General features: G+C 42.0%; 2 protein-coding genes and 1 long non-coding RNA gene across 15 annotated transcripts in view; 2 read left to right on the top strand and 1 right to left on the bottom strand.

The window, feature by feature from the left end:
- Positions 1 to 12116, top strand: part of SCAF4 (SR-related CTD associated factor 4) — a 51198-nt gene extending 39082 nt beyond the window's left edge. For 9 of the 13 annotated variants that reach the window (XM_068912143.1, XM_068912129.1, XM_068912113.1 and 6 more), the window contains one exon: positions 7145 to 12116. In XM_068912143.1, the coding sequence (XP_068768244.1) occupies positions 7145 to 7980 (836 nt within the window). In that variant the 3' untranslated portion in view covers positions 7981 to 12116. Of the gene's footprint in view, positions 1 to 1305; positions 2912 to 7144 lie in introns of those variants that run through there. The other 4 variants (XM_068912183.1, XM_068912193.1, XM_068912177.1 and 1 more) reach the window with 1 other exon arrangement.
- Positions 11574 to 17292, bottom strand: SOD1 (superoxide dismutase 1). The gene is made up of 5 exons (XM_068912203.1): positions 16845 to 17292; positions 16046 to 16139; positions 15454 to 15523; positions 13099 to 13213; positions 11574 to 12153 (listed from the first exon to the last, which is right to left on the bottom strand). The coding sequence occupies exons 1-5, from the start codon at positions 16917 to 16919 to the stop codon at positions 12043 to 12045; spliced, it is 465 nt and encodes a 154-aa protein (XP_068768304.1). The 5' UTR covers positions 16920 to 17292; the 3' UTR covers positions 11574 to 12042.
- Positions 17083 to 26001, top strand: LOC138061476 (uncharacterized). Its single transcript, XR_011135266.1, has 3 exons — positions 17083 to 17153; positions 20619 to 20679; positions 25913 to 26001. It is a non-coding gene; the product is annotated as an uncharacterized lncRNA (long non-coding RNA).
- The last annotated feature ends 639 nt before the right edge of the window (positions 26002 to 26640 follow it).

Here is a 26640-nt window from a genome sequence, read left to right as displayed (position 1 = left end):
ACCACTAAATGAGAGCATGACAAGGGTACGAGAAAGATAGTTTTGTTTAAGTGTGTTTATGCCCAAAAATTTGCAGTGTAAACTGCAGAACAAAGATTTCTTTTTTTTTTTTTTTTCTCTCTATCCGAGAGCTTACTGCTCTGTTGGATTTGATGCATAAATTTTCCAGCTGCGACTAGTGATTTTTGGATGTTTCATGTTAGAAACTCAAAATGAGACCCTTCTAAGCGAACTTTTTGAAAAAGTGAAGAGCCTCTTCTCTCTAAAAATCAGGCTGCTTATGAAGTCCCTCAGAGCAGATATCCAAAACCAGTAGCTAGTGGTTTTGAGAGTATCTTGGCCATTTGAGAAATAGAAACAGGCAAATAGAAGAATCCTTTGGTGACAGCAGGGGTTGAGACTCTTGTAGTGATAAGGATCATCTGGCTCTACGTTTTTCAAGACACATCTTAATGGCTAAGTGGCATTTATAATTGTAATACAGTATTACCAAATTATTTGAAGTTTCATGTTATCATGTCTTGTGCATCATAACCTGAACTTTTTATTCCAAGCCTCCGAAATGCATTCGGTTACTCTGCGGTGTGCTGTATCACTGTATACAGAAGAAAAAGCTTTTATAAAATGAAGATTGAACTAAAGTAAATTAAATGCTCATGTCACTTATGTAGACAGTAGCTTTTATTACTCTTACAAACTCAAGGAAGCAGATTCTGAAAAACTGGAAAATCAAGAATTTACTTTCATTTTTATTAGCTTCTTTATGGGATAGTTGAGGATGGAGTTGCCGTATGGTCAGCCTTGTCAACAAGGGGTCAGAGGGGTGATTGTTTGTTTGTTTTAAGATTACAAGTTTATCTTAATGTGTGCGTTTACAGCGTAGGAGAACTGAAGTACTAACGGAGAGCTCTCGGTGATTATTTTTCAAGTAACTGCATTTTATGTGGGCAAATGTCTTATTTGAAGCAGAAATTATAAAATCAAGGAGCTATGTAAAATCCTTCCATCCTGATCTTTCAGTTACAGGGACTATTCACAGTGAGATGTAAGATATAACAAAACTAGCAGAAATAGAGATTATAACATCTTACATTATTAAAGATAAAAAATTAGTATCAGTGTCTTTTGCTTTTAAATCTTTTCAGTAAGTTGAGACAAATGAAACTCTTGTCTTAAAACCGCTTTGATTCACTTAGCAATTGAGCTGAACTCTGTATGTGAGAGAACGAATCTGTTCTTTCGTTAAGCTGGAAGAAAAACATGAGAGGTGATTCTTTTTTCCCCCACCATTTATGCTGTATGTAGATTGCAAGGAAGAAGTGTCACTTCAAGTCTTACCCTCCCCATCATCCGAATGCAAGAGTTGGCCAGGCTGTGTCATTCCTTTTCATTCTGTGTGTCAGGTTTCATCTCTAGGGGAATCAAAACATGGGAAATGGAGTGTGCCAGGGTTTCACCACCCGTGCGGACATGAGATGCAATCTACATACGCATCCAGGTCCAGGAGCCCAGAAGTACTTGCAGGTCTGACCATTTAAATGTGGCCTTAGTGCTTGTACAGGTCAGAGACACGTGAACTGGACAAAGTAAGCAAGTAGGTACAGCATCACCCTCAGTTTGCCATGGGAAACTGTAAGCAAGGGACATCACGTGCTTCAGACTGAAGGACTTTGTGTTCTGAAGTATATGGTTTAGCAGTTTGAATAGATAACTGGTTATGTGACTGGTTTCTGATGAAGTCCTCTTAAGCTGCTGCTTAAACATGCCCATGATGTGGTTCTCAAAGCTGAGATGAGAAGGTAGAAGAAAGATTTGTTTGACAGCATCATGAAGTATATCATGAGGACTCTGCTTGGGGAAATAGGGCTGAAGGGGCTTCAGTAGTTTAACGAGAAGAATGAAGAAATGTTCTTCGGATATTGTGGGCAGGATAGAAGAACATGCTTCAGCAAGCTGAATTCAAAGAATGAAGATTGCTCTGAAGAGACTCTCATAGAAATCTAAACCTAATAACCTTGTCTGAGAATACCTTATGTAATCTGTAAAAATGCAGGAGCTCTCTCCTAACTTTTGTAACTTCAAAATGAAGCTTATCTATCTGTCCAGTTTTTTAATGGAAGATATGTTATAAAGTAATTCTAAATTGATTGATTATTGTAAGATTTCATATGCTTTCTTAGTAATGTAAGTTACATTCTGTTTCATCTCCACTAATTTCATTCATTCCTCCAATGTAATTCTTCCATCACTTCCAACAGTGACATGCTTGTGGCTCCAAAGCAGTGATCCCTTGTGGACATTGTGTCTAAATTTTTTGTGCTAATTTCTTAAAAAAAAAACAAAAACAAAAAAAAAACCCCACACCTTCAGGTTGTTTTAATTTAGTTGTATCCTTGATCATATTCACTGTTGTTTTAGCTTCTTGTTCTTAATTTGGACAAGATGATCCAGATTGTAACTGATTTTGTGAGTGTGTGCTCATCTTACTATCTTTTAAATGATCTGCAGAGCAGAATTTTTTAGACTCTTTTTACATGCAACTGCTGCAGAAAGTGATAGGGTGTGATTTGTCAACTTGGTCTGAGTGCTGAGCAAATGCTGTAATTTGGACCAGTAATAAATTGCTGTTGCAGATGCTTTGTTTTATTCAGATTCTGTGATCCGTTATCTTGATTAAATGCACCAGATTGCAGTTTTGTAGGTATGGTCTAATGCTCTTTTTACCAAAATTCCTACACTGATAATTACATATTATCAAGGATTAATATACCATAGTTCTCATGGAGCTTGGTATTCATTTCTTGTTAATGCACGCTGAATTGTTATTCTTTTCTCCCTTGCTGGTTTGCTCCTAAGTAGCTACATGTTCTTTTTGTAATCTGCATTAAATTATAAAAGAGAGAGTACAATATTCTCTGAGCTAATCAGAATATTAGTGTGTTATAAAGTGGATACTGGAAAAAGGAAGTATCAACTTTTTTTATTAATACAGGATATGAACAATGATAAACTTACTACATTTCCAAATTTTCTGTGATAGCCCACGTTAAAAGCCCAACAAACACTGCATGTTTCCTAATTACGTATATGAACGCGAATTTCATAAAGATACTATTACTGAATGAAAGTTCAGAGGAAAGGTAAACATGAATTCTCAAGCACCATTCATGAAATGAAATTTTGCCTTCATGATTCACTTGACCTGGATCAGTTTAATGTGTGTGTTTTATAAAGCAAGAATTTTAGAAGTCTAATACCTGTAACCAACACTGTACATTTGTGTAGTTTGACTCGTACATCCTTATTTAAGAACCTTAAATGAATAGGAGCAAACTCCTGTTGGCTTCAATGATAGGTATTGACTACCCTGGAAAATGTTGGTATTTATGTCCAAGTTATTTAAATTGAGAGTCCATGTTTAGGCACTTGTGTTTAGGGTTCTTTCTTTACGGTCGTGGCCTCCTCTAAAGGATTCGGTATCAAACCGCAGAGAATGATACAAGGCTTAAAACACTGTATTTAGTACTATCTCCAAGAACTTCCTGATAGTATTTAAGATGCGGCATCCCCACTGGAGCCTAACTGTATAAAAACTAATGTGACATGCTAAATATTGCAGAACATCGGCATCAAACTCATGGTGTAAACCTTTAGCCCATTTTGACTTCTTGTTCCCGTATGTCTTTTCATCAGATTTCCAGAGGGAGGTGTATTTGGAGCAAGATCGGTGTGTTAGATACCATTGCTTCACTTGCTTTCTTGTAACAGCACAGCTGAGAAGTAATTTAACAGACTATAGGAGATACTGGATGGAATCACTTATGGGGCAGAATTTTGTTTTTAAAAAAAAGGGGGAAAAAAAATCAGATGCTACAGTTCTCACCGATGTTAGCTTTTATAACTCTGATAACTGTCACAAGGAAACATGGGCTTTGTCCAGCCAGAAGAGAAGATAATGAAAAATGGAATTACAGTAACATGGAAATCTGGCTTTTTACCTAATTTGTCAAAAAAGTAAGGAAGACTACTCTGGCCTCTCTGGATAGAAGACACTTCTTCAGGACAGCTATAGCAATTTTGAGCTATGCCTGATGAGTAAAGTGAAATTATGAAACTTGTGACGCTGTGTGATTGTTCTTACATCTCCAAAGTAACACTCATGGGTTGGTGATGGGTTCTTCTAGCATATTTGTATCCGAGCTCTTCATATTAAACAATCTTCTCAAGTTCTGAGGACCTTGTACTATATGCCTCACCTGGTAAAAGTCACAAATAGAAATAAGTTGTGAAAGCAATGTATATTTTTACACATTTGAACAAAATGAACTTAACATATTAGGTACAAGGTCTGAGCATTATTACACCAGTAATAAAAGCCATATCTTAACTAAGTGATGCAGAACAAACAGTTGTTGAAGTGGATGGATGGAGATTCATTTCCATAAGCAAGGAAGAAGGGTTACAAAAAGGCTTACACTTAGGAACAGATACATGCTGGGGCAGATACATTCTGTCATTTCTCTGCACAGGTACGAGATGGTCATTAAACCGCTTTATTCCTTCTCTAGGAGCTCTGGTTTTTCTTTTCAAGTTTGAGAAATTATTTTAAATTTTGCATAAGTGTCTTTCCCTGTATGAGATAACAAAGATCTTTAAATTTTCCTGGAAGGTGCACGTGCAGTCTGTGCTCTCAATTTTACTGAGCATTTTCAATAAACGTGGGTGTGTTTCTGGACAGTTCTTTTGGAGTAAATTTTTAACTGGTGCCTGACTTGTCAGCACTATGAGGGAACTCTAATAGTACTTTCTGCAGAGTACTTCAGCCTAAAAATTTGAGTAGACTTATATAAAATAAAAATTGTTCAGCTACCTGGGTGATGCAGTCCAAATTGAAAGAAAATGAGTTTCTAGATACCACTACCCTACTTCTATGCTTAACTTTGTGTAGAAATAAGATTGAGACATTAAATTGCTGGTACTTGTTTAAAAAATGTTTTTTTTCACACTGGACGTTCATGCTGTTACATCCTCACCTACTCTGTTGCTATAGAGCAAAGGTATTCACTTACCCTCTTCAACTTGTTACATCTCAGTTAAGCCTTTATGCTTTATTAATCTTCTGAGGAACAATTGGCTTTGCAATGTAAAAACAAAAATATCCCCAAACCTAAAAATAAAAGCCTTGGAAGACGTCACTAGCCATATATCTGTCTCATCAAATCTGCACAGTATGGGGTCACATGAGGAGTTTAAATCAGGTGGCTTACAGCCCTGATTATGAACAGAAGAGGAGGGGGAGGGCTGCTCGTTTTAAAATTAAAGAAGAAAAACAGAAAAAAAGCCCTGTTGCTGATTGTTCATTTATGTCAAAGAGTGTGACATATCAAATCCTGTCTTAGAAGTGACTGCTTGGAGGGGAAGGTAAGATGATACCGTGGACTGGAAGAATATTCGTGTCTTTGCTACTTGAGCTCTACTGATCAGCAATATATAATTTCCTTCTAATATGAATATGAAGGCATTAAGATAAAAAAGTTACTGTTAGAGAAGGTTCTGGGGTGTAATTTAGTATAAAAGCTGCAGTGGTGAAAGGGCAATAAAATATATTTTTCAGGAGGCTCGGGTTTAGTTGGGATAGAAATGCTGAATAGTTGCAGAAGAGAGGAGCTGCTACAGCTAAATGAAAGGTTAATTGGGATATCTGCTACATTTTGCTCATTAAGTTGATATCAAAGTGAGGTTTTTCACTGATGACACTTTGCTAAATATTTAATTCTAGTGTATATTAGTTTACATAGCTGTTTGAAGTTTCAGTTTTACCCAGGGCAGGAGTTAGAAAATTTTATGTAACCTGCATTCTTAACTTTCATTTTTATTGATAGAGCCCGAAATAAAACATTCGTTATGGTCTCAACAAAATTTAAAAAAGAAAGCAAGAGAGATTAGGCAAGATTTTTTGCTTTTTCTACTAAGAGCTGCTGATGGTCTTTTATGAGTTGTGGAGTTCACCTTTTAAAAGAAAAATACTTGTTCTGGTCATGTGCTTTCCCAGATGTGGGGCTTATTTTCAGGTAAATGGCTGCTAGTGAGCAGAAAAGCTTGAGACCAGCCGATTTAAAGGCCACACAGAAGGTGTGACAGTAGTGTTACCAGTTTAAACAAAGGAGACATGCAAAACAGGCTTGCACACAGTGCTTTGTGAAGTACTCTCCTGGAGTCGAGTACTCTTCATTCTGAATCACTGCTGCTCGTGTTGATGTCAACAAGCTTTGGGCTGAGCTTTCTCGAATGGTGTGCTTTGAGAGGTTTTTTTTGTTTGTTTGTTTGTTTGTTTGTTTGTTTGTTTTTTCTCTTATGAGGACCATGCTAAAACAGACTCCAGGTGTAAAAATGGAAAAAAGTTGGCCTTCAGTACGTGCTATAAAGGATGGAAAACTGTATTAAAAAATGTCCTAAAGTTTCATATTGCATTTCTTTTTAGTTTACACTGCAGGGTTTAGTTTACTAAAACGAAACTTTGTTGTAGCCATTTTGTCTGGAATGGTAAATTGAGCTGTTCATAATCTCCTGTTTCTATTCTGAACATGGCTCTAACGTCATACTTACTCCAGCTCTGCTGCCTTTTCTGCACTTTGAAAAATCTTGTTGTTGACCCTGGTCAAACATCAAGTGTTGTAGGCAGCTAGGATGTAGAGCATGTTTATAATGTGGGGAAAGTTTTTAAAGCTAGCTGAAGGCGATGCCGGGTCTTGAATTAGGAAACCCGGAAAGCATAACCTATTAGGAAGGTGTTTAGTCAGGCATTAGTTGACAAAGCAAGTCAAGGAGCTGTATGCAAGAGTTCTGTCCTGCAAAATGGCAACTGCTTCTTCACAAAGTGAAGCCTTTAGGATAAGTGAATAATTCTAAAACAGAGGTCAGCTTAAAAATGATGTCCTCTTTGCGGTAAGTTCTCATTAAACCAGCACAAGATGCTTTGCCGGCCATTCCATGTACGCACATGCACCCACTTTGCTGTTACTCATTTCATGAGATAATTGCAGCTACAGTTCCTGAAACTGTGAAAGTGCTTTCTTCTCCTGTCCTGTCAACCTGTGGTTTTATTTTTTATTTTTTAATTTGCATGTGTGTTTGTTTGTTTCAGGTACTCAAGCAGTTGCACCACCCCCGCCGGCTCCTGTTGTTGGGCTGCAGACTCCATCCACTGGCCTCTTAGGTGCCCGGCCTGGTTTGATACCCCTCCAGCGACCTCCAGGAATGCCCCCACCTCCTCTGCAGCGGTTTCCCTTGATGCCACCGCGACACATGCCTCCCCACATGATGCACAGAGGCCCCCCGCCTGGGCCAGGGGGCTTTGGGATGCCTCCCCCTCACGGAATGAAAACCCCCTTCCCACCACCTGGTCATTTTGTGAGACCTGGGGGGATGCCAGGAAGCGGAGGACCGGGTGGACCTGAGGATAATAGGGATGGAAGGCAGTATAGGAATGATAGGCAGACTTTCACTCCTAACAGAGACCAGGAGAGGTTTGGAAGGAGATCTTTTGGAAATCGGGTAGAAAATGATCGCGAGCGCTACAGTAACCGCAACGATGACAGAGATCACGAGCGACTCGGTAATCGTGAGAGGAGAGAATGGGGAAGAAGAAGCCCTGAGCGTGACAGACACAGAGACTTGGAGGACAGAAATAGGCGGTCCAGTGGACATCGAGACAGAGATTCTAGAGATAGGGAGTCTCGTAGAGACAAGGAAGAAAATCGAGGAAAGGAGAAAGCTGAGATGACAGACAGGGCAGATGGCGAGAAAAACCATGAATCTCATAGTGGCAAAATGGAAGATGCAGACGTTGTTTCAGAACTTACTAAAGGAGAGTCTGAACCTACAGGTGTAAAACCTGAGGAAGAGTTAACATCTGAGGCTACCTCATCTGTGGAACAAGCTGAAAAGGATATTGGCTCAGTTGCAGAGGCTCCTCGTTAGAGACTGGAATTTGTCAAACCCTGACAGTGACATTTGTTGGAGTGTAGAGCTTTAGCCTTGTACAGTCTGCTGTATTATACTTGCTTCTGCTTATATCACAGCCCCTCAGTAGTTGGTGGGGAATTGTAAGCAATTTGATTGCTTCCCTTCTATTTAAAATAGCCACCACATAACACAAAATACTGAAGATATGATTAAAATATTACCCATTTTTGCTGTAACTTTTTTAAAGTTTTGACTTTAAAAAGTTTACAAATCAGAAGTAGAAGTGCTTTCTATTTTTTTTTTTTTTAATTTAAGAAAAGGTAACGGTGAAAGCTCCTCAAAACAATAGGGATGTGTTTTTAATAAACTCTATTTTCGTAACAAACTTTAATGTGTGCTATTCTTCCTACACTGCACTGAAGTGGAAAAGGATTGTTCAACATCTTAAAGTTTGAACTGTTAATGCTGTACTGGAGTCTAAATTAGACTGTTTTGTTTATATTTGTTAAAAGAAATACATCTGTTTGTGTAGCTATTCACAGAAGCAAATTTTTATTTGTAATAGTCATTTTGATTTTTAGATTGCTGCATTTTAATGATCTACTTGACCATACTAGGTAAAAGTTAGTGGTTTTAAAATGTTAATTGAAGAGGTAACTGTTTAGTGTTTGCAATGCAATCAAGGTTTTTTTTCTTTCTTTCTTTCTTTTTTTTCTCCAATTGGTTCTGTGGTAAATGTTGCCCTAATTAGCCTTTTTTAAAAAGTGGACACCCTCAGACATACTTGGTCCGCTCTGCTTGTAATGTTATAAAATTGTGTGTGGTGGGCTAGGAAGCACACCTGTTCAGCATCTTTTGTACTTGTTATTCATTGATGCTTTTTGGAAAGTGGGCTGGAAAAGAAATCAAAGACACCAAATCACAATATTAAATGCTAACCTATTTTTTTTAAAGGGGGCTGGGAAAAGGTAGGGAAGTGGGAGGGCGCTTAAGGATTTTAAAATGCTGCCTGTTCATTCACACAAATCTAGGCTGTTACTGTTGTCTGTGTTAACGATGTCTACCTCCTGTAATCCAGCAAGAGGTAGGTTTGAAATTTTTACCTGCAGTGTTGTACCTATCAAACGGATGGAAAACAAATGCATATTCTTGTATTTGTGTAAGTTTTACCATCTTCTCTCCGTATCACTTAAGTAAGTTTGTCAAATTATAAGAGGGCAAATACTAGTTCTAGTAGTTGACCCTTCAGGTGCAAACAGTTTTAAGAGACTTACGTTAACTTGAGCAGTCCGAGCGCCCTGAAAATTCTGTGATTAAATATATTTTCTTATTGATTAGCCCATGCACCAGAAGACGAGGCTCAGATTGCACCAGACATTCAGTTGAAGCTTGTTATACTCTTAGAAGTGTAGTGGAAAAAAATTGTATGAATTCTGTGCATATTTTTTTCTCCTTGAGATAGGTGTGTTCTACATTTGAAGTTGGGTGTTTTCCCCTGAGTGAAGGGCAGCTGCTTTCTTACATCAGTACTTTTTCATAGCTGCTCTGCGGCAAAGGGTTTTTTTCTGGGGGAGGGAGTGGGGTGGGAAGGCAAATATGGAGTTATTGATGGGGGAGAGGACATATATTTTTATGTTCTTGCAATAGCAGAATAAAGAGAGAAAAAAAACTGTTTACATACTTGTAGTGAACTCAACTTCCATGTGTTAAAAATTTGTGTCCTTAATGTTTGTTTCATGCTGGGCCAGTGAAACTTAACTTTTTCATACAAAACCAGATGTTTATGTCTTAAGTTTAAGACTGTCTTAATAACAACCGCCATAATTCTGTAAGGAGATAGGTTTTTTTAATGAATACACTTTATTAAAAGATTTGAAGACAAGAATGAAAGAGATGGAAGGCTTATCTGTTACAGCTTGTGCAAATGCCACCTCACATTTTCACTCTCCCCCTTTAGGAGAGCAGAAACAATGCCCAGGAAAAGTTCTGAATGCCATTTTCAGAATGGTTTCTTACTTCCTTCTGAAGCAGTACTTGTGTAATAAAGCATTATTACTTCAGGTTTCACCAGCATAGCTATATCCTACTTTTGTATTAACTACCAAATTTCTGGCTTTAAAAAAGACAGCCCAGAAATTTATACTTAAGATTAATTTAGTAAGCTCAATGTCAGCATCCATTACCAATAGACACTACAGTTCTTCCAATCGGAGCAATTAATATCTTGGTTACTGAACCAATATCTACCATAATGTATGTACATAAATGGAGTATTACCTCTGCAGTTTAACATATAGCACTGAATTCTAGTTAAATGTCTGATGGCAGACTAGCCTAAAGAGAAAACAGATTTGAAGGTAAACATCTATATATCAGACTTTCAAAAAAAGCAACGTTCAGCACTGAACAGCTGGGAGATGACTGAAGCATAGTACTTCAACCTCGTATTTGCTATTTTTTCCTCCTTTGGGAGAAGAGAGGCAATATAGCTCTCCTCTAAACGTCTAAAGTGTAAAGAGAAGACACAATGACGGTGGTATTTGTATTATATTCAGTGTTTGGCAGCCTGCAATGCTAAGTGACATGAAATACGCATTCACCATCTTAACTCTGCTGCTACAGCTAATTCAGAGTGTATACACACTAATCCACTGGAAAAGTTACAGGTGGGTAGAGACTGTACACACAATTGTTTGCCACCTATAATGAATGTAAGTTTAAAGTGTTTTTACAATATTCTTGCTATACCAAGAACCATTCCATATGTAACATGCTACACTGGAATTTGGGTGTCCAAAAGTACAAGCAACTACTTCCATGAATATCATTTGTGTACAAGATATAAAGGAATGTTGATACTAGTCTCCATTAAAATTAATGATTTTCTCTATTAAAAGACTTGAAAAATCTGTGTTTAAGTACATACTAAAAAAGCTGGCACTAGTATACAGCAATTACACTGCTGAAAATCCTTATGACTTCAGTATTTTTACTTCTGGCCATGTATCTTTTAATCAAAGGCCTATCCCACACTAGACTCATCTAGATGCATAGCTTCAAGAAAGGTATCATTCACAAATGAATCAAGAATTTGTACTGCACAACAGCCTTGATTTTCTCTGATGGGAGGTTTCCGCATCTGCCCAGAACAATCCAACCACACGAAGCTGAGGTCCAGAAGATAAGGACCAAGTATTCATGTTGAACCCAGACAGTTTTGTATGCTTCAGTCCTCCTCCCCACCCCAATTCTGCAGTCCCATTTGAGTGTCTCAAGTGTTTACGCCATTAAAATTTACAGCAAGATGGTAGTTCTTGAAACAAAAAGTTGTCCTTAAGTACATGCAACCCAACTGTAACATGCAGAGGGTACTGGGTACTGCCACAAAAATCTATTGAGCAGAACTCCAATCATGAGTATTGGAATACTATTGAGCATACTGATCGAGTAAAGGTTTTAGCTGGTCCAGCATTACTGGCTAGAAGTGATTTGCTGAATGCTGTTGCTGTCTAGCAAACTGACTACTGGCATCAGGAAGTCCAGCCCTATTACTCAGAGGTTAGATCACCAGGTAGTTCCTCCCACCCCCACAGACAGCAAGACCAAGGTATATTTGCCCAGCACATTTATTAGGTAAGGTTGAAACCTACAATGCTGTAACTCTGCCAGGAGGAAGCCCTGAGGCATACAGTGTCTACTGCTCTTTGGTGAGTAGTCTTGCTAGAGCTCATAAGGTGATTAAATTACAATACACTGAAATTTAAGCATTCAGCATTTGTGGTCACTATTAAACATCTTCCATTACACAGAACAAGAGTTCTAGTTAGTGAAGATAATACTTGATGATTACAGCAGAAGCTTTAGCAGAAGACTACAGAGACATTCTATCAGGGTCACTTTAATTGCAATATACATTGTACAAAATTAAGTCAGTCTTCACCAGTTTCACTGATACTTAGAATGCAAAGTAGTAATGAAATTAAGTGATAAATCTTTCTTGAACAAGGCCAGGTACAGCATTTGCAATGAAATACAGCCCATTTCTCACTGCCATCTTAAGCACTTCAGGTGCAATACTTAGCTCTTTGCTATTCCAATTACACCACAAGCTAAACGAGGTCCAGCATTTCCAGTTAATTTGCTCTCATTATCTCCCCCTTTACCCAGGTCATCAGGTTTTGCATGGACCTAAAAAGAGAATTAAAGATACTTAATCCATGTTACTATTAATAATCAACATTTCACAGCTATTTACATTAGTACTAACAGCAACAAGTAGTACATATACCTTGGCGACAGCTGGCAATAACTGACTGGTTCTTTCTACTGTATCACTGAACACCAAATTGGTACTCATGCTAAAAACCTGAGACTAGACTTGTCTGAAGAAAAGTAGCATTCAACTGAATTTTAGAACTGCAAGTTAGAAAAAAAAATCCAAGTTTGAAAAGAGTTACTACTCACCTAAGAAACATTGACCTGAAATCCAATTTCATCCTTACAACACAAGGCTGACTTACGAAGGCACAAGTGTGCCCTGGCCACTCCTTAACAAACATTACACCTCCTGGCTGCTTGGTCATCAGTCCAAGCCCGTTTCATGCAGCAAGAATACAGTGGTCTCAGCATGCACTGGAGTCCCAGGGGAAACCAGACTGATACAGTGGTCTATTATCCAATCCACAGGCTTGTTAATCACAGCATCCACACCCTCTGCCTGCCTCCTTCCCCCAGGGAGGCCATGAGGCAAATTAAGGCAACAGCCACTACAGCAGTGGTAAGGAGCACAGCCATTAAGTGCCCATCATCATGCCTTGCAATGACACAGCACTTGTGCCAGACCACCAGTTGCTTCCTCAGATAAGGTTGGTTTTTATCACTCAGCTGTAAAAAGCAAGGTTAATGGAAAGGAATACCCTCAGCAAGGCACACAGCAAGTTTCAGGATCATGGTAATAACTACCACAGTGATACATTACATTTTCAGGCAGAACTTTGGAAAAGACTCCCCAGAGTCAAAGTCTTGAGCTACAGTTTACATAAAAAAAACAGGGACAAGCCTCTAGCAGCAAGAGAACTTGCAAGACTGCTCTGGAGTTCTGCAAAGCAACTAAGCAGGCATCAAGACACTTACCACCATGGTACGTCCAATGATGCTATATGGTCCACTAAGAGAAATGAGTGGATCTTCCATTTCCACTTCTGCCACTCCTCCTTTAGCAGTCACATTGCCAAGGTCTCCCACATGCCTATACAAAGCAGCAGACAAACTTGCAGAAAGCTCAGTACATTAAATTGTATTGGTCTGGCCAATACAACACTCATCTTTACCTCCCTGAAGTATTCCACCACCTTATCTTGAAGGGTCACTGATGTTAAATGAGTGTTCCCTTCAACATTTCCACTATTGACATTTAGTTCAAGAGATTTGATTAAAATTCAGTTCTAGACAGAACTTGGAATCAAAAGGTTAATTACAACTGTGGGAAGAAACACCATGACTCCTGGCAAGGCAAGCTGATAATACACAACTCTTGCAGCTAAGAATTTCCTTCACATTTCTCTATTATAGGTTATTTCTTTGCTCAGAGGAACACCCTCAATTAGGTGAGACAATCTTTCTGCACATGCAAAGTTTGGTATAAGCGCTGCTGCTATGCTTAAAGCTTTTCATGTCTATGACAAGTCAGCCATTCTACAAGCAGCTGCAGACAAACCTGGTTTAAACAAGATTAGTAAAAGCAGTTTGCCAAGTGACAGGTCAACAGGGGATACATTAAATGCTAAGTTCTGATCAGTACTAGGAATGACTACTCCGGTTTATTCTGAATCTTCCTTTATGACATGAGTTCTACCATACAGTTTTGTTTAGAGCCAGTTTGCCACCAGGAATTCCTTGAAGAATTAAGCCTCAGGTAGCAAGTCAGTTTGCAGCTTTTGGACATTCCAGTGCATTGTTCCCAATCCATTTATCCCAAATAAAGGGGCATAGACAAGCTCATGTTCAGAGCTGCAAGACACTGACCTAGACTCAGAACCTTAATACCAGTCTGTTTCTAATAAACTCTCCAGGCATTGTGGAGTAACCAGCTCAGCTAGCTGAATGCTTATATCCGACTGTCTAAGAAGCCAGTAGTTGACTTCTATTTTCAACTAAGTCACAAAAGAGGACAAGGGCAGTTTTCCCTTTAGACATTTGCTTCATTTTAACTTCCAGGTAGTTTTAGTCCAATCTGTTTCAACTCTGTACTGACTGAAGCATGACCTAGTTCTGTTTCCATAGAGGATTCCCTAGACTACAGTTGTCTGAGCACGTAGGTTATGCTAGGAGAAGAGTTTGACTAAGCAGAACTGGCAGAAGCCATGATGTGCATGCAGTTTTGGCCTTTAGCACAGGAGCATTTGACTGCCTGGGAAGCCCACAAGCAAGCCACTTCATACTGCCATCATCCAGACAGGTGACTAGCAGCCACAGCTTGGTTTGGCAAGCAGTTGAACATTGTGCTATTCATTTATCAGTCACAGAAGTTGCGACTATGGACTTTAGGTGAGCATTTAAATCATATCACACTGCCAAGTCTACACCTATCTGTAGAAGACGGGCTGGTCTTGTACACTTGCTGCCACATTGGCCTTCAGTTCTTGCACAGCCCCTTTCCAGTGAGTATACTATTTGAGCCTGAGCAAGTGGTTTAAATAGTATGGGTATCAGACATGCAAAGGCCCCTTCAAGGAACTGGACTATGAAACTGCTCCCATGAAAAAAACTAGGCCTCAGCTCCATGTCTCAACTGCCACTGAGGCTCAGTAGTGTTCAGAACAAACAGACCCCATACTTGCACTCAGCACAGATCCCCTAAAAGAGAATGTCCTGTAAGCAGTACAGTGCCTGAGCTGACAGGTTAAGCACAGCCCAGGCTGAAAAGTTGAGCACAGCCTAGTACTCAAACCACCACCATGCCAGGCACACTCAGCTTCCTATTCATTTTAGAGTCCCCCTGCAGCTCCAATCCCTTCCCCAGATAATCCCGATTTTGCCACATAACAGGCCTGCATACAGGTCAATAGGTCCTTGACAGATGAAGGCCCATTGTGAAAGGCTATTTGCTGAGCAGGGCCCTGACACAGAAGCAAGTCACCACTGACCAAGTGGAACATTAACACATGAATCCCCTTCACCCACATCCTGAAATACCCTCACTCAGTAAAAAATAAATCTCTCTCCAAGCTGTGATTAAGCCAAGAACACATCTCAAAGACTACATCCTATCCATACTCTTGGAGCAAAGATAGCCAAGATACCATTCCAGTTAGCAGGACTTGTATTAACTGACCCTAGAAGACTTGCTGGAATTGCCAGTTTTCTCCCTAGCTTTGTCCTAGCATGATCCAGGAAGTGGTCTCCCAGGCAGAAAGGGGTCTCACTTAAAGAGCTGCTGGCTTAAAGTTGAACAGCTACCCAATAAAGGATCAGGCACATTAAACTCACCTTTCTGCATCAGTTGGTCCACCATGCTGCTTGCCTTCAGGATTGAAGTGGGCACCTGCACTGGTACACCCTGAAACAGATCAGACATCAGAAGTGTAGGTTTTCACCACAGCCAATATAAACCTGTCTACACAATACAACAAGGTAGTCCTCTCACAGAGAGAGGAAGCAAACTCTCTAATGATAAAATAGCTGTTCTCATGCCAGATATTATCCTGATCCATTGGAGGCAAGTAACCTATGACAGACTTGCAAGCCTTACTGAGTCCAATAAAATATAACGTTCTGGAATACAGAACATTTTCAGATGTTCTTGGTTTAGCTGAAAGTAGCATTCTCAGTTCTTAACACCAGGTCATCGTAGTATTTTAGTGCTTGATATATCAGGTTCTGAAGACTAGTTTAAACATGTTTAGAGTATTAACTGGGAAATAATTTGTTAGAGAATGTCATCCTTTCATAAAACAGTCTTGCAGTCACCAGACTACCAAGTACATTTCATACTAGTCAGCACTGTAACACTAGAAGAAGCTCTTTACAGCTGAACAGTCAGGATACAGCTCTAACTGGAAAGCCTAGATACAGATCTTACCATTTGTGTTGTCCCCAAACTCATGGACATGGAAGCCATGATCTCCATCATCCAAGCATTCGATTTTTCCAGTAATTTTTACTGGTCCATCACCCTTCAGTAGAAAGAGAGTTTGTTAGCACCTAAATGACTACAGTATTAAGTGGGCTAATAGCAGCACATGAAGCTTTCTGGTCAACAGAAAGCACTGGAGACTCCACTGCAAGTTCAGCAACCAACATGAATGGTTACCCTCCTGCATGAATTGATTCCATCTGCCAAGACAGCATTTCACAGAAAACTTGCATTTGTTTAACCACCTAGAAAGCATTCCTCCGATTAATCTGTCAAACAAGAGGGATGCCTTCTTTAAGATTACCTGCTTTTAGTAACCACGTGCTTCAGCATGCAAGCACAAGCAACCCCAAACATCGGTGCTCCTTCGCAGGCACAGCATTACCTCAGTACAGTCCCAGCTATGGGGAACAGCCAACTCGGGAAGCGTGGAAAAGGGCTCAGACCACGCAGCAGACTGACCCACGTAAAGTCCCACCCTGGCAGCGACAAACAGGCTTCCCAGAAGGGCTGCGGCGGGCTCCAGTAACGAGCCTTGCCAGGGGGCCCCCAGGGGCGCAACAACCGCAGGCCTAACCCTCCCCCGTCCCCCCGTGACGGGGCCGAGCCGCGGCCGAGCCCGCGCGGCCCGGGGCAGCCGCCCCCGCGCAGCGGGCAATGACTCAGCACCTGGCGAGCCCCCAAGGCCGGGGCGGGGCTGAGCGGAGCGGGCCGCCCCACCGGTCCCTCACCCGCCGGCCCTTGCCTGCTGCTCAAAGTGGATGAGGCCATGCACGGAGCTGTCCCCCTTCATCACGCACACGGCCTTCAACGTCGCCATCTTCCCGCGGCGGCCGGACGAGCGGCGCAACAGCAACAACCAACGCAGCGAGCGCCCCAGCACTGCAGAGCCGCCCCCTCCGCCCGGCGGCTCTTATATAGCGCGTTCCTCCCCCCCCAACGCCGCAGCCAATCACAGCGCGCCTTTTTAGCTTCCTCGATCAATTACTTCGCGGGTTGCGGCCAATAAAGGGGGAGGGAGCGCCGCGGCGCCCGCTGCTGAGCCAATGGGCAGGTGAGGCGCCTCCCCCGGCCGCGGGGAGCGGGGGAGGGGCGGAGGGGGGGGCGCGCCGCCTTGTGTAACGGAGGCGCTGCGGGATTGACGGCGGCGATAAACAACGGCGCGAGGGCCGCCCCGCCTCCCCCCCCCCCCCCCGGCGCCTCGCGCCGCGACCGTTGGGGCGGTTGGCCGCCGCCCCGCGGGGGGTTGGCTGCGGGAGTGGCTGGCCCAGGTAGCTCGCGTTGGTTGCTGAACGGTCGCAGGGGGTTTGTCTCTTGTGTTTGCCGGCGCCGCGACGCTCGGGCGTTCGGGAAGCGGGGTGTTTCTTAAGCAGGCTCACTTTAAACCCTTCCCCTCCCCTCCCCCGCGAAAAGGATGAGCTTTCGGTTTTTAGGTCTCACCGCGTTAGGGTTTCATACTGACGTGAAAAACACGTTTTGTGACAGGCATGCACTGAGGCAGTAAGATTAAGAATCATCCGCAGCATTTTTTTGTCATTTTCTGCAACTTTTTTTTCCCTTCTGTGTATTGTTGTACTTTTTTTGTTTGTTTGTTTCCCTACTGAGAATTCCAGTTGAAAAGCTGAGCGCGCTTACAAAGCTGCCTCAGCCTAGCTTTGCGCTTCAAAGAAGTGGCCCTGTCCAGAAGGTGTTTTGTTCCCCGTGCAAAAGCCACGGGGGTTTCCGTCTGGAGTTGGTGGTGCTGCTGCTCAGCTGCTGACTGTCAGGTTACGGTGGGCTTCTCGGAGCCCCCTTTGCCCATCGGCTGCCCGCAATCACAGGCTGGGTATCTAGTACACAGCTCAGGCAGACTTGTGCTTAACGTGGAAAGTCTCTTGGTGTAGCCGCTGATGAGGACTACTTGTCTGAGGGGTGTGTAGGGAAGAGGTGACAAATTCTCTCCGTGCTGACAAACCTTAGGCTCCGAGGGAAAATTAACATCGGACTCAGGGAGGATATATCTGTGCACTTTTGTATGAAGAGCTGCAACCTCCAAGAGTTTTAAGAATAAAATGATCGCATTTAATAAACGCCTTTTTGGTAAAGCCATGTTCCTTGTTTTCCTGCTGCATTACTGATGAGCAAGTTGAATCAGAAGTCCAAAACGATCGTATAATAGCTGTACCTTGAGGCAGTCTGCGTGTATGACTGAGGGCCCTGGTGATCTTAAGACACCTGGCAGAGAATGCCCTATGGTTAAGGAAGGGAGCACAAGGCCTGTTTCACACGTTAGGCTCAGTTTTGAATCCCAGGAATTTTATGGGGGCCTGACGTTAATTGTGAGGAACAGAGATTCGTTTGGTTGAATGGCATATTTCTCTGAGAAAGAAGCAGCAGGAAGGAAAATGCCAAATACACAGGGAGCATTAGTCTGACAGATAGATAAAATGTTTGTAGTTTGATCCTGAAAAGATGCTGAGAGAGAAAGAGAGCTGGGCTGCATCCCAAATAGGAGGCGTCTCGGCACTGAGAGTTCATGATCTTCCTGGAGTTTAATTCCTGCTGTGCATGGAGAGAAAAGACTGTAAATTGCTCATGAACAAAGAAGTCTGTGGTAATGGCACAACCTCCATCATCCTGAATGTTGGCTGGATCAAAAGGAAATATTTCAGTGCCCTCAAGGCAAATGTTGTTTGATTTAAAAAATGGCTTGTAAACGTGGAAGGATAGTAGTGACTCATTATGCTATCTACCATCTTTGGCTTCCGATGTCCTTTTTTTTTTTTTTTGTCAGTGTCTTTTCATAAGGAGAAACATCTTGAGTGCTTTGCTATGGTGCTTCTTCTTATTCTTAGGCCTGTCTCCAGATCTGCCTTGGTTTTTATCAGACAGATTTATTCTTTCTTTCCTGGAGATAAGTTCTCAAGATCCACCCTTCTTCATGCCTCTACATGAATGTACGACAAGCAGATGGATAAGCAGCTCTACCAAAGAGAAGAGCCAGATGTGCCAAGCCTCCTCATACGTAAAGTGAAGTAATAATTTCAGAAGTTTGTCGCATTAGGTGTGACCAACAGGTTACAGAGTTCTATGAAAAAAGCCTGAACTCTGAGATGCCTGATCTCTCAGATAGAGTGCAGCTGACAAAGATGACATGTTAAGAGACAGCGTAGAGGTCAGCGGTAGAAGGCTAAAGGAAAGATATGATTTTGAAGGACTAACATACAAGAGTTTGTATGGTATGTGCAGATCAGTAATCACGTACAGGCTGTGGCCTCACCCTTTAGAGTGTTTTCTATTCCTACATGCGGTACAATAGTAATACAAAAATATTGGTTTACATGAATACTCTTTCACAGGAGTCTTGCGTAAGAAGCTAGAGATTTTTTTTCCCCACATACTTCCTTTTCACTCATTTCACTCATTTCACTTTTTACTTTCTTAAATCTTGCTAGCAGGGAACATTTTTTGTGAAAATCCACCACAAAGAAGTTGAACAAAGTGTCTGGTGGCAGTAACACATTGGTTTTTTTATTCAGAATATCAGAGTCAAACCAGAGAGGAAAGAACAAACTGCCAGGTGGGATTACTAACTTTGATAGCATGAACTACAGTCAGACAGGCGATTTGTCAGACATAAGAAAGGAAGTGTGGTCTCTTGCAACTTTGGCAGTTACTGTTTGACACCAAAGCCCCACTCTTTTTTGACCTATACTCTTGTTCTGCCATCTTACCTTGGAAAAAGTCTAAACTCGGGCCTGTTCGCACCTTCATAGCTGCAGTGATAACAAAGAGGACTGAACTGGAGCCCAGAGGGTTGAAGCAAGTATGGGAGTGACAGGCTTAGGGCTAGGTGGACACATGATTTTGAATATTTTCTCCATTCTGCAATTGGCTACATAGTGTATCCATTTTAGCAGGGGAATGAAGCCGTTCTTAGTGTTGGTCAAAAGGGCTGCTCACATCGCATAGAGAGACTCGCAGGTAAATCTCTGAAGAACTAGGATTCATGTTAGCCCTGATTGTTTCCTAATTTGCCAACTTAAAGCGCTAACGGCAACAAATGAAGTAGTGTGTCATGTGGGTTAACAGATGTCTAATCTACATAGACTCATCAACTAATCAACTTCTAAGCAAAACGTGCAAAAATAACAAAAAATCCCAAACTTTCTGTACTGTAAAAATATGGCATCCATCAAGCATTAAGCCTCTGCAGCACATTAACTCGCATTCTGATTCAGATTTTATATTGATTAAAAAATTAGAAGTTCAGGAGTTATGGTTCCCATGACAACCATACCTCTGAAGCCTTGTGCAAATGTATAGTATTTCTACTTCTGATGACTCTTCTGGAAAGATATGAGGTGAAACTAAGATTGCCATGGGAAGCATCATTCCAGGTCTCTTGAGCTTCTGTGCATAGGTGCTCACCCATCAAGATTAGATACGTTATTAATCTACGTTAATGTCATTTTTATGTTTATTCTTTCACAGTAACAAAGGTGAACTGAAACAACATGAATAATAATTCTTTCTGTAGGACCATTAATTCCTTGAATGTGCATCTCTGAAGGGGAGGCTGCTGGCAAGATTAAGTGCAGGTGAGCTTATTCTAGCATGCCAGGAAAGGAAACAACCATTACTTCTCTGCAGCCTCACGTTCCAGCAACTGAGGATCCTAGCAGGGCTGGATCAGAGCAGTCCTTCCTCCTGCTCTGGGAGCAGATTTATGGCTATTCTGAACCCATTTTTGCATCTCAGTGGGTGAGTGCGTTCTGTTTAGCTTAAAGGCCTGATTACACAAAGACAGTGAGCAGTGGCTTCCCGCTGCAGTAAATGCGTTGCTTGCCTGGTCTTCTTATCTAAAGCTTCCCTTCAGAAATGTGGAAGCTAAATTCCCAATGTTGGTATCAACTTGTGCTGTGGAATCATAGAAGACTTGTAGCATTTGGGAATCACTTAATACATAGAGAACACAAGATGTGCATGTCTGTTCAGGCGTACCCAGTAAGGAGAGTGCTGTACTGCATGTAGATAATTCTGTATTATGAATGGTCTAGAAGACGCTTGTGTGTGTGTGTATGGCGGGGGGGAGGTGGGGGGGAGGTCCTTCAGAGTCCCACAGTCTAGATCCTAAATGCTAAAATCTGCAAAAATCTAATGCTTGCCCTGTCCTTGGACTCAGCTGTCTACACATAGGTGTCTAGCCCCATCTGTGATACCTCCAGGTATCTCCTCTGGCCTCTAGCTGCTGCTGCAGGAGGGGTCCTTGAGCTCCTGTTGCCTACCTGCCAGCCCCTGTGCCCCCCTTCAGGCTCTCTGTTGCATTCCAGAGAGCCCCAAACACCTATCCTGAAGAACCCAATCCAACCCTGAGCCTTTGCGTTGTCCTGGAAAATGCATCGTGTGCCATTAAAGTCTTCCCATTTGATTACATGTGGGTAATGACACTTCCCTACCTCTGAGGGATTCTGGGAGAGGTAATTAACTCAGTTAATGTTTGTATAGCATTTTGAAGATGAAAAGCACTGTGGAAATCAGGAGTTATTACATTAGAAACTTTGTGACAGACTCCCTAGTGCAAAGCATGTAATTCCAATTAAGAGTTAGTAGAGCTGATAACCAAAGTATTCATATAATTAAAACAGTGCCAGCCTAGAAAGGCTTTGAATGGAACATAAAAGATTAAACATAACATTCACTTTTGACATCTTGTTGTCCTTTTAGTAGCTAAATTGAGGTATTAAGTCCCTAATTCTGCGTTGCTGTACAAGCTGAGTACACTTGAAATATGATCCTCAGAGGACAAGTTTGTGTAAATATTGGTGAAGACCTTTGTACCCAGCACCAGCACTTGAGGCCACAAGTTACGACAACCCTTCTCAGGCACTGGTGCTATTCACGATCTGTCCGCTGAATTTTTTTGCTGGTTAACATTCAAAGAGCTGGATTTTAAATACTTCAGACAGGGCCAAAGCCTGCTCGTGTTACTCCAGTGTGTATTTCTGGTGAATCCAATGGATTATGCGGTTCCCCTGCTGAACCACCACAGGACTGGCCGTTTCCACTCTCCCTCTGGGGAGTTTGGGGGCCCTGCTGTGCAGAGAGCTGGTGATCTAAAAGTCAGCAGTGCGCGCTCTGCGAAAGCAGTGCAAAATGCATGCTTAACGCTCCTTCTTTCACCCATACATCCTAGTATAGGCTCGCTCTTAGGAAACTAGGAGGTACATGCCAGAGCATGACAGTGGGAATAGCTGGAAGAAGGTACTTCTGTCAGTACCTGCAGGCAGGAGAGACTTTCAGACCAGGTTCCTAACAGCTACCAGTGGGCAATTAAAATGTTTATAGTTTTATTATATTAGTAATGCTATGATATTGTTTACCTAGGGTTCTCCCAAACAGCAGTAGCCTATAAGAGAGTCTCTAGACTTTTTTTTTCTTCTCCTCCGAAGGCTGTGTAGACCTTTGACTACAAAATTTCAGAGAAAACTGGGTTCTTGGAGTTTCTCCTGAGCATGTTCAGTCCTGCAGCGCCCCCATTCAGACCTCTCATGCAAGAGCTACATTTTAACCACCATTTACATGGGACAGGCCACCTTTTGGTGAATTGTCCCATCAAAACATTTTAGGAGATTGAAATTAAGAGCACAAAGCAGCTAGGAGTTACTAGCACGATTATGGTTTGCAAGACAAGTTGGTTTGTCACATTCACACAAAAGGATTCTGTGGATTCTCTGGGGTTTGCAGAAATAATAATTGGCACATTTTCTGAGTCCTTTGTGAGAGCTGCAGCGACAGCACAAAGTGATCCTCTGGAGTAGTGCAATCAAACTGAATTGCGAGGTAGCATATCTGAAGTTTAGAATGGCTTTTAAAGTATTAACTAAGTGGTTTTTGTACTTGAGCTTGAATAGCTTCTATCAAATCCAAAGAATATTTTGATTAAAGTAATGAAAAGGCATAATTTCAGCCTTTCCACCATCACATAGTGACTTTGCATATTGGCTTCCGTGAACTGATGTGACTTTCTCTACAGTTTATCCTGATAACCTGCTGCTGTATTAACCCTTTTTCTCCAGCTCAGTAACTCTATCGCTGCAATGTTTTGACATAAAAAAAACCCCATGAATTCTCCCAAGAAAAAGGCAAAGGAGATTATCACAAAAATATCTATTTAATTGCAATGAAAATCTTTGCTTTGCTGCCAGTCCCAGCTGTTCAAAAAACTCTTGGATCCTAAAGTCACAAGAGGTAATCCCCCTCACAACTGTTTACGCTCCTTTAATTTTCTTCTTGTTCTGAGCCATTAAAATAGGACTTTCACAATTTTTCTGTGCTCTTCTCTATGAGTGGCTACAAATGCACTTGAAAGAAATCTGGGACTCTCAGATGATCTTAGTGAGCTTACATTCCTAAATGTTCCAGTTACCAGAAAACTCGTAGTAAAATAATATGGTAAATAAGAGGCAGAAAAATCAAGCTGAAACCCCGTTTTCTTCCCCTGGGTTGGAGTCAGTGATTCCTTTCCCATTCTCAGCCTTCTGCTCTCCCACAGCTTGGCTTCCTCTGAACATTTCAAGCTCCCTGTTAAAAAAAAAAAAAAAAAAAAAAAGAGAGAGAGACCAAGAAAATGGCAGAAAGCGCTCAGCCTCTGGGCAGCTAAAGGGGGACTCTGCTGCATGCAGAGCCATTGCCTGTGCAGCCACTTTCCGTCTCCACTTGAGCTTCGTGAATCCCCTGCCAAGACGGGTTTTTTCCAAGAGCCCACAACCAAGGGGAGTTTTTTAACATGCAAATGATGAAGAAGGAGCTAAGACAGAAGGGGCGAGTGGTTGTAGAGAAGGATGATAGAGTTACGATAGGGAAGGGGGCAGCTGTGAGGAAAAGAACACAAAGAAAAGTCAGAAAGAATTAAATGGGGAGAAGGAACAATGCTCTAAAGAAAACCATTAAAAAACTGAGCTAATTACACCAAATATTGCAATATCACCAGTGTGAGATCAAGGGCCTCATTCTCCTGAAAACACCTCTTTTAAACTAGCGTTGCTAGGCGGATACATTCTCCACCTCGAGCAGTTTATCTGCCTACTTAGGTTACGGGCTGAGAGGCACAACCAGCAGCCGCAGGAAACGGCTGCCTGGCTGCGCGCCCTGCCAGCACCTCTCTTCCAGCCGTGGCAGCTCCCAGCAGCTCTCGCTGCCTGGTGCGTCTGGCAAGCAGGCAGAAAGCTGCAGGCGAGACAGCCCGATGTTTGACTGCCACACGTGGATTCACTGGAGCAAAAACCAGGCCCAGAGGGTTTCCACTTTCTGCTCCTGTGGGAGGATGGGGCTGCAGGCACAGCCATCCTAGGGCAGGTCGAAGTCCTTCTAGCCCTTCACCCTGTTTTTGACAAGTGGCTGCAGGCAGGCTGCGTCTTGAGTCTGTGCCAGCATTGCTCCCTGGCGCGGCAGCAGGCTCCCAGCCAGCCCTGCACCAGCAGGAGAGCGGAGCAAGAGGTCCTCGAGCCGTGGCGTCGCAGCAGTTGCTTGCTGGGCCTACGTGCTGCCAGGGAGAAAACTGGCAGGCGCGCCTTTGAACATGCTCGGTGCTGACCACCAGGGCTTCTCAGGCTGGAGAACAGCATCGGGACAACAGACCAAAGCGCACTTCAGGTTACCAGGATTCAATTTGTCATCAGAAAAAATAAAAATACTGCTTTTTAAGCTGGTCAGAGACAGAACATAGTCCAGAAACTTGTAAGAAATACTTTTTTTTTTTTTTTAATTAGAGATTGTAAAAATATGTATGTGTTCAGGAATGTTATTTTGCCCACTGAGAGAGTCCAGGCACCTAACTGAATGCAACTGAAACATTATGTATGCGTATACACATACATATATACAGAGAGATATTACATGAGAAAAGTTTATTTAAAAGGTCAATTAGCATAAAATCAATAAAGTTCAAAGAAAGCCTATACCTTTTCACACAAAGATAAATACATTTTTTATATATCAAAATGAGGAATCACCTAATAAGGATATAATTTACAACATATAAAAAGAAAAATAAAACCCTATTCTTACATTTTTAGCTAGGATTTTCTCTGAAAAGTCCTTATAGTTGGAATTAAACTCTTAATGTCACCTGATATATAAGTTGCCTTTCAAATCTCAGCCTGCGTAAGCATATATGAGAGTCAATGTCCCGTGCAGTTTCATGTGGATGTACTTTTCAGCACTTCCTGACACAAACCGTTTTACAGTGTTGTTCAGTATTTGTTGCGTTTGTATCTTAATAATATAGAACGTGACAGTACACCAAAGGATGAGGTGATTTGTACTTACATTTCACTTACCTCTGCTGTGCTGGGTAATCCTGGCGACTGGGGATCCAATCATATTGATGCAGTACAAAATGAAGATGGTGAAAATACTAATTAATACACAGTTAGAAAATACCTCAATGATACAATAGGGGAAACTAACACGTTTCTGCAATGGGAAATCAAGCTTGCCAAACATACTAGAATAGTCTAGGCAAGTCTCCAAAATGATGGATGAAGATGTGTTTTTATTTAGATCTTTAAACACGCAATTAATTCTCTCAGGACACTAGGTGGCTGGGGAGCAACTGAGTTGTTCATGAATGAGAAACTTGTTAAGCAGCAAGTGAGCAGCCCAGCAATCAGCGAAATGAGGCTTCTGGGTGCTATAGTAATACAAATAATTAATAAGTGAGAATAGAGCTGCACAACGCATTAGCCAGGTATTGCAATACAATTTCCACATTGCTGCATAATTAGTGTTTATACGACTACCTTTGCATCTGTTTGGAAATTTTCTCCATAGGTCAGCAGACTTCCTCCAGCCAGCCAAAAGCACAAAGTGCGCCACAAGAAAAAACATGCAGACTTTGCACGCAGCGAATATACAGAGGAATCATCTCTCTGGGTTCGTATAATCTGGGATGCTTTCATAAATGGTAGCCAAAGCTGATACACAAATTCCCAGCCAGGACTCAGGCATTACTATTGTCAATTTTTGTTGATAGGAAGAAAAAGCTCCCTTCCATTCACTTGTGCGTATCAAGAGACTTTTAGAAACCTGCCCATAGGCCTTTCCCAGGCCAAGCTTTGTAGCTGGTTCTGGAATAGGCTGCAACATCCGTTGAAATCTGCATCTGCATCTGCATTGAACAGCGTCCAGCTCTTGTCAGCGCCAGAGCTGTGAACGGGCACGCGGGTCCAGCGGAACAGTCCCTGTATGTTTCCAGAACAGCAGTAATTTTAACCTCCTAACGTTGCCTGCCTGGCACACAGCCCACTTTGTCACATGCCTGTGAAGCACTCCGATAAGGCTGGTCTCCCTGCAACTGCGGGGGAAGAAAAGGTTACTGCACCCAGCTGCTGGAGATTAGCACCACTTTCTAACTTCGTGCGTAGCTCTTCCCTAATCCCATCCTGTCAGTAAGAGCCCAGCTAATTCGCACACCGTCAATAGCAGGGATTTGCTAGCCTGGATCATTCTGACATAACCTGGTTAAAGAGTAACTCCACGGGCCGTTATACCAGGAGAGC

This window comes from Struthio camelus, chromosome 1 (assembly GCF_040807025.1).
Source record: "Struthio camelus isolate bStrCam1 chromosome 1, bStrCam1.hap1, whole genome shotgun sequence".
In the NCBI taxonomy this organism is placed as follows: Eukaryota; Metazoa; Chordata; class Aves; order Struthioniformes; family Struthionidae; genus Struthio; species Struthio camelus.
Note: the sequence above shows the minus strand (reverse complement) of the source record. Positions and strands in the feature narration are given on the sequence as shown.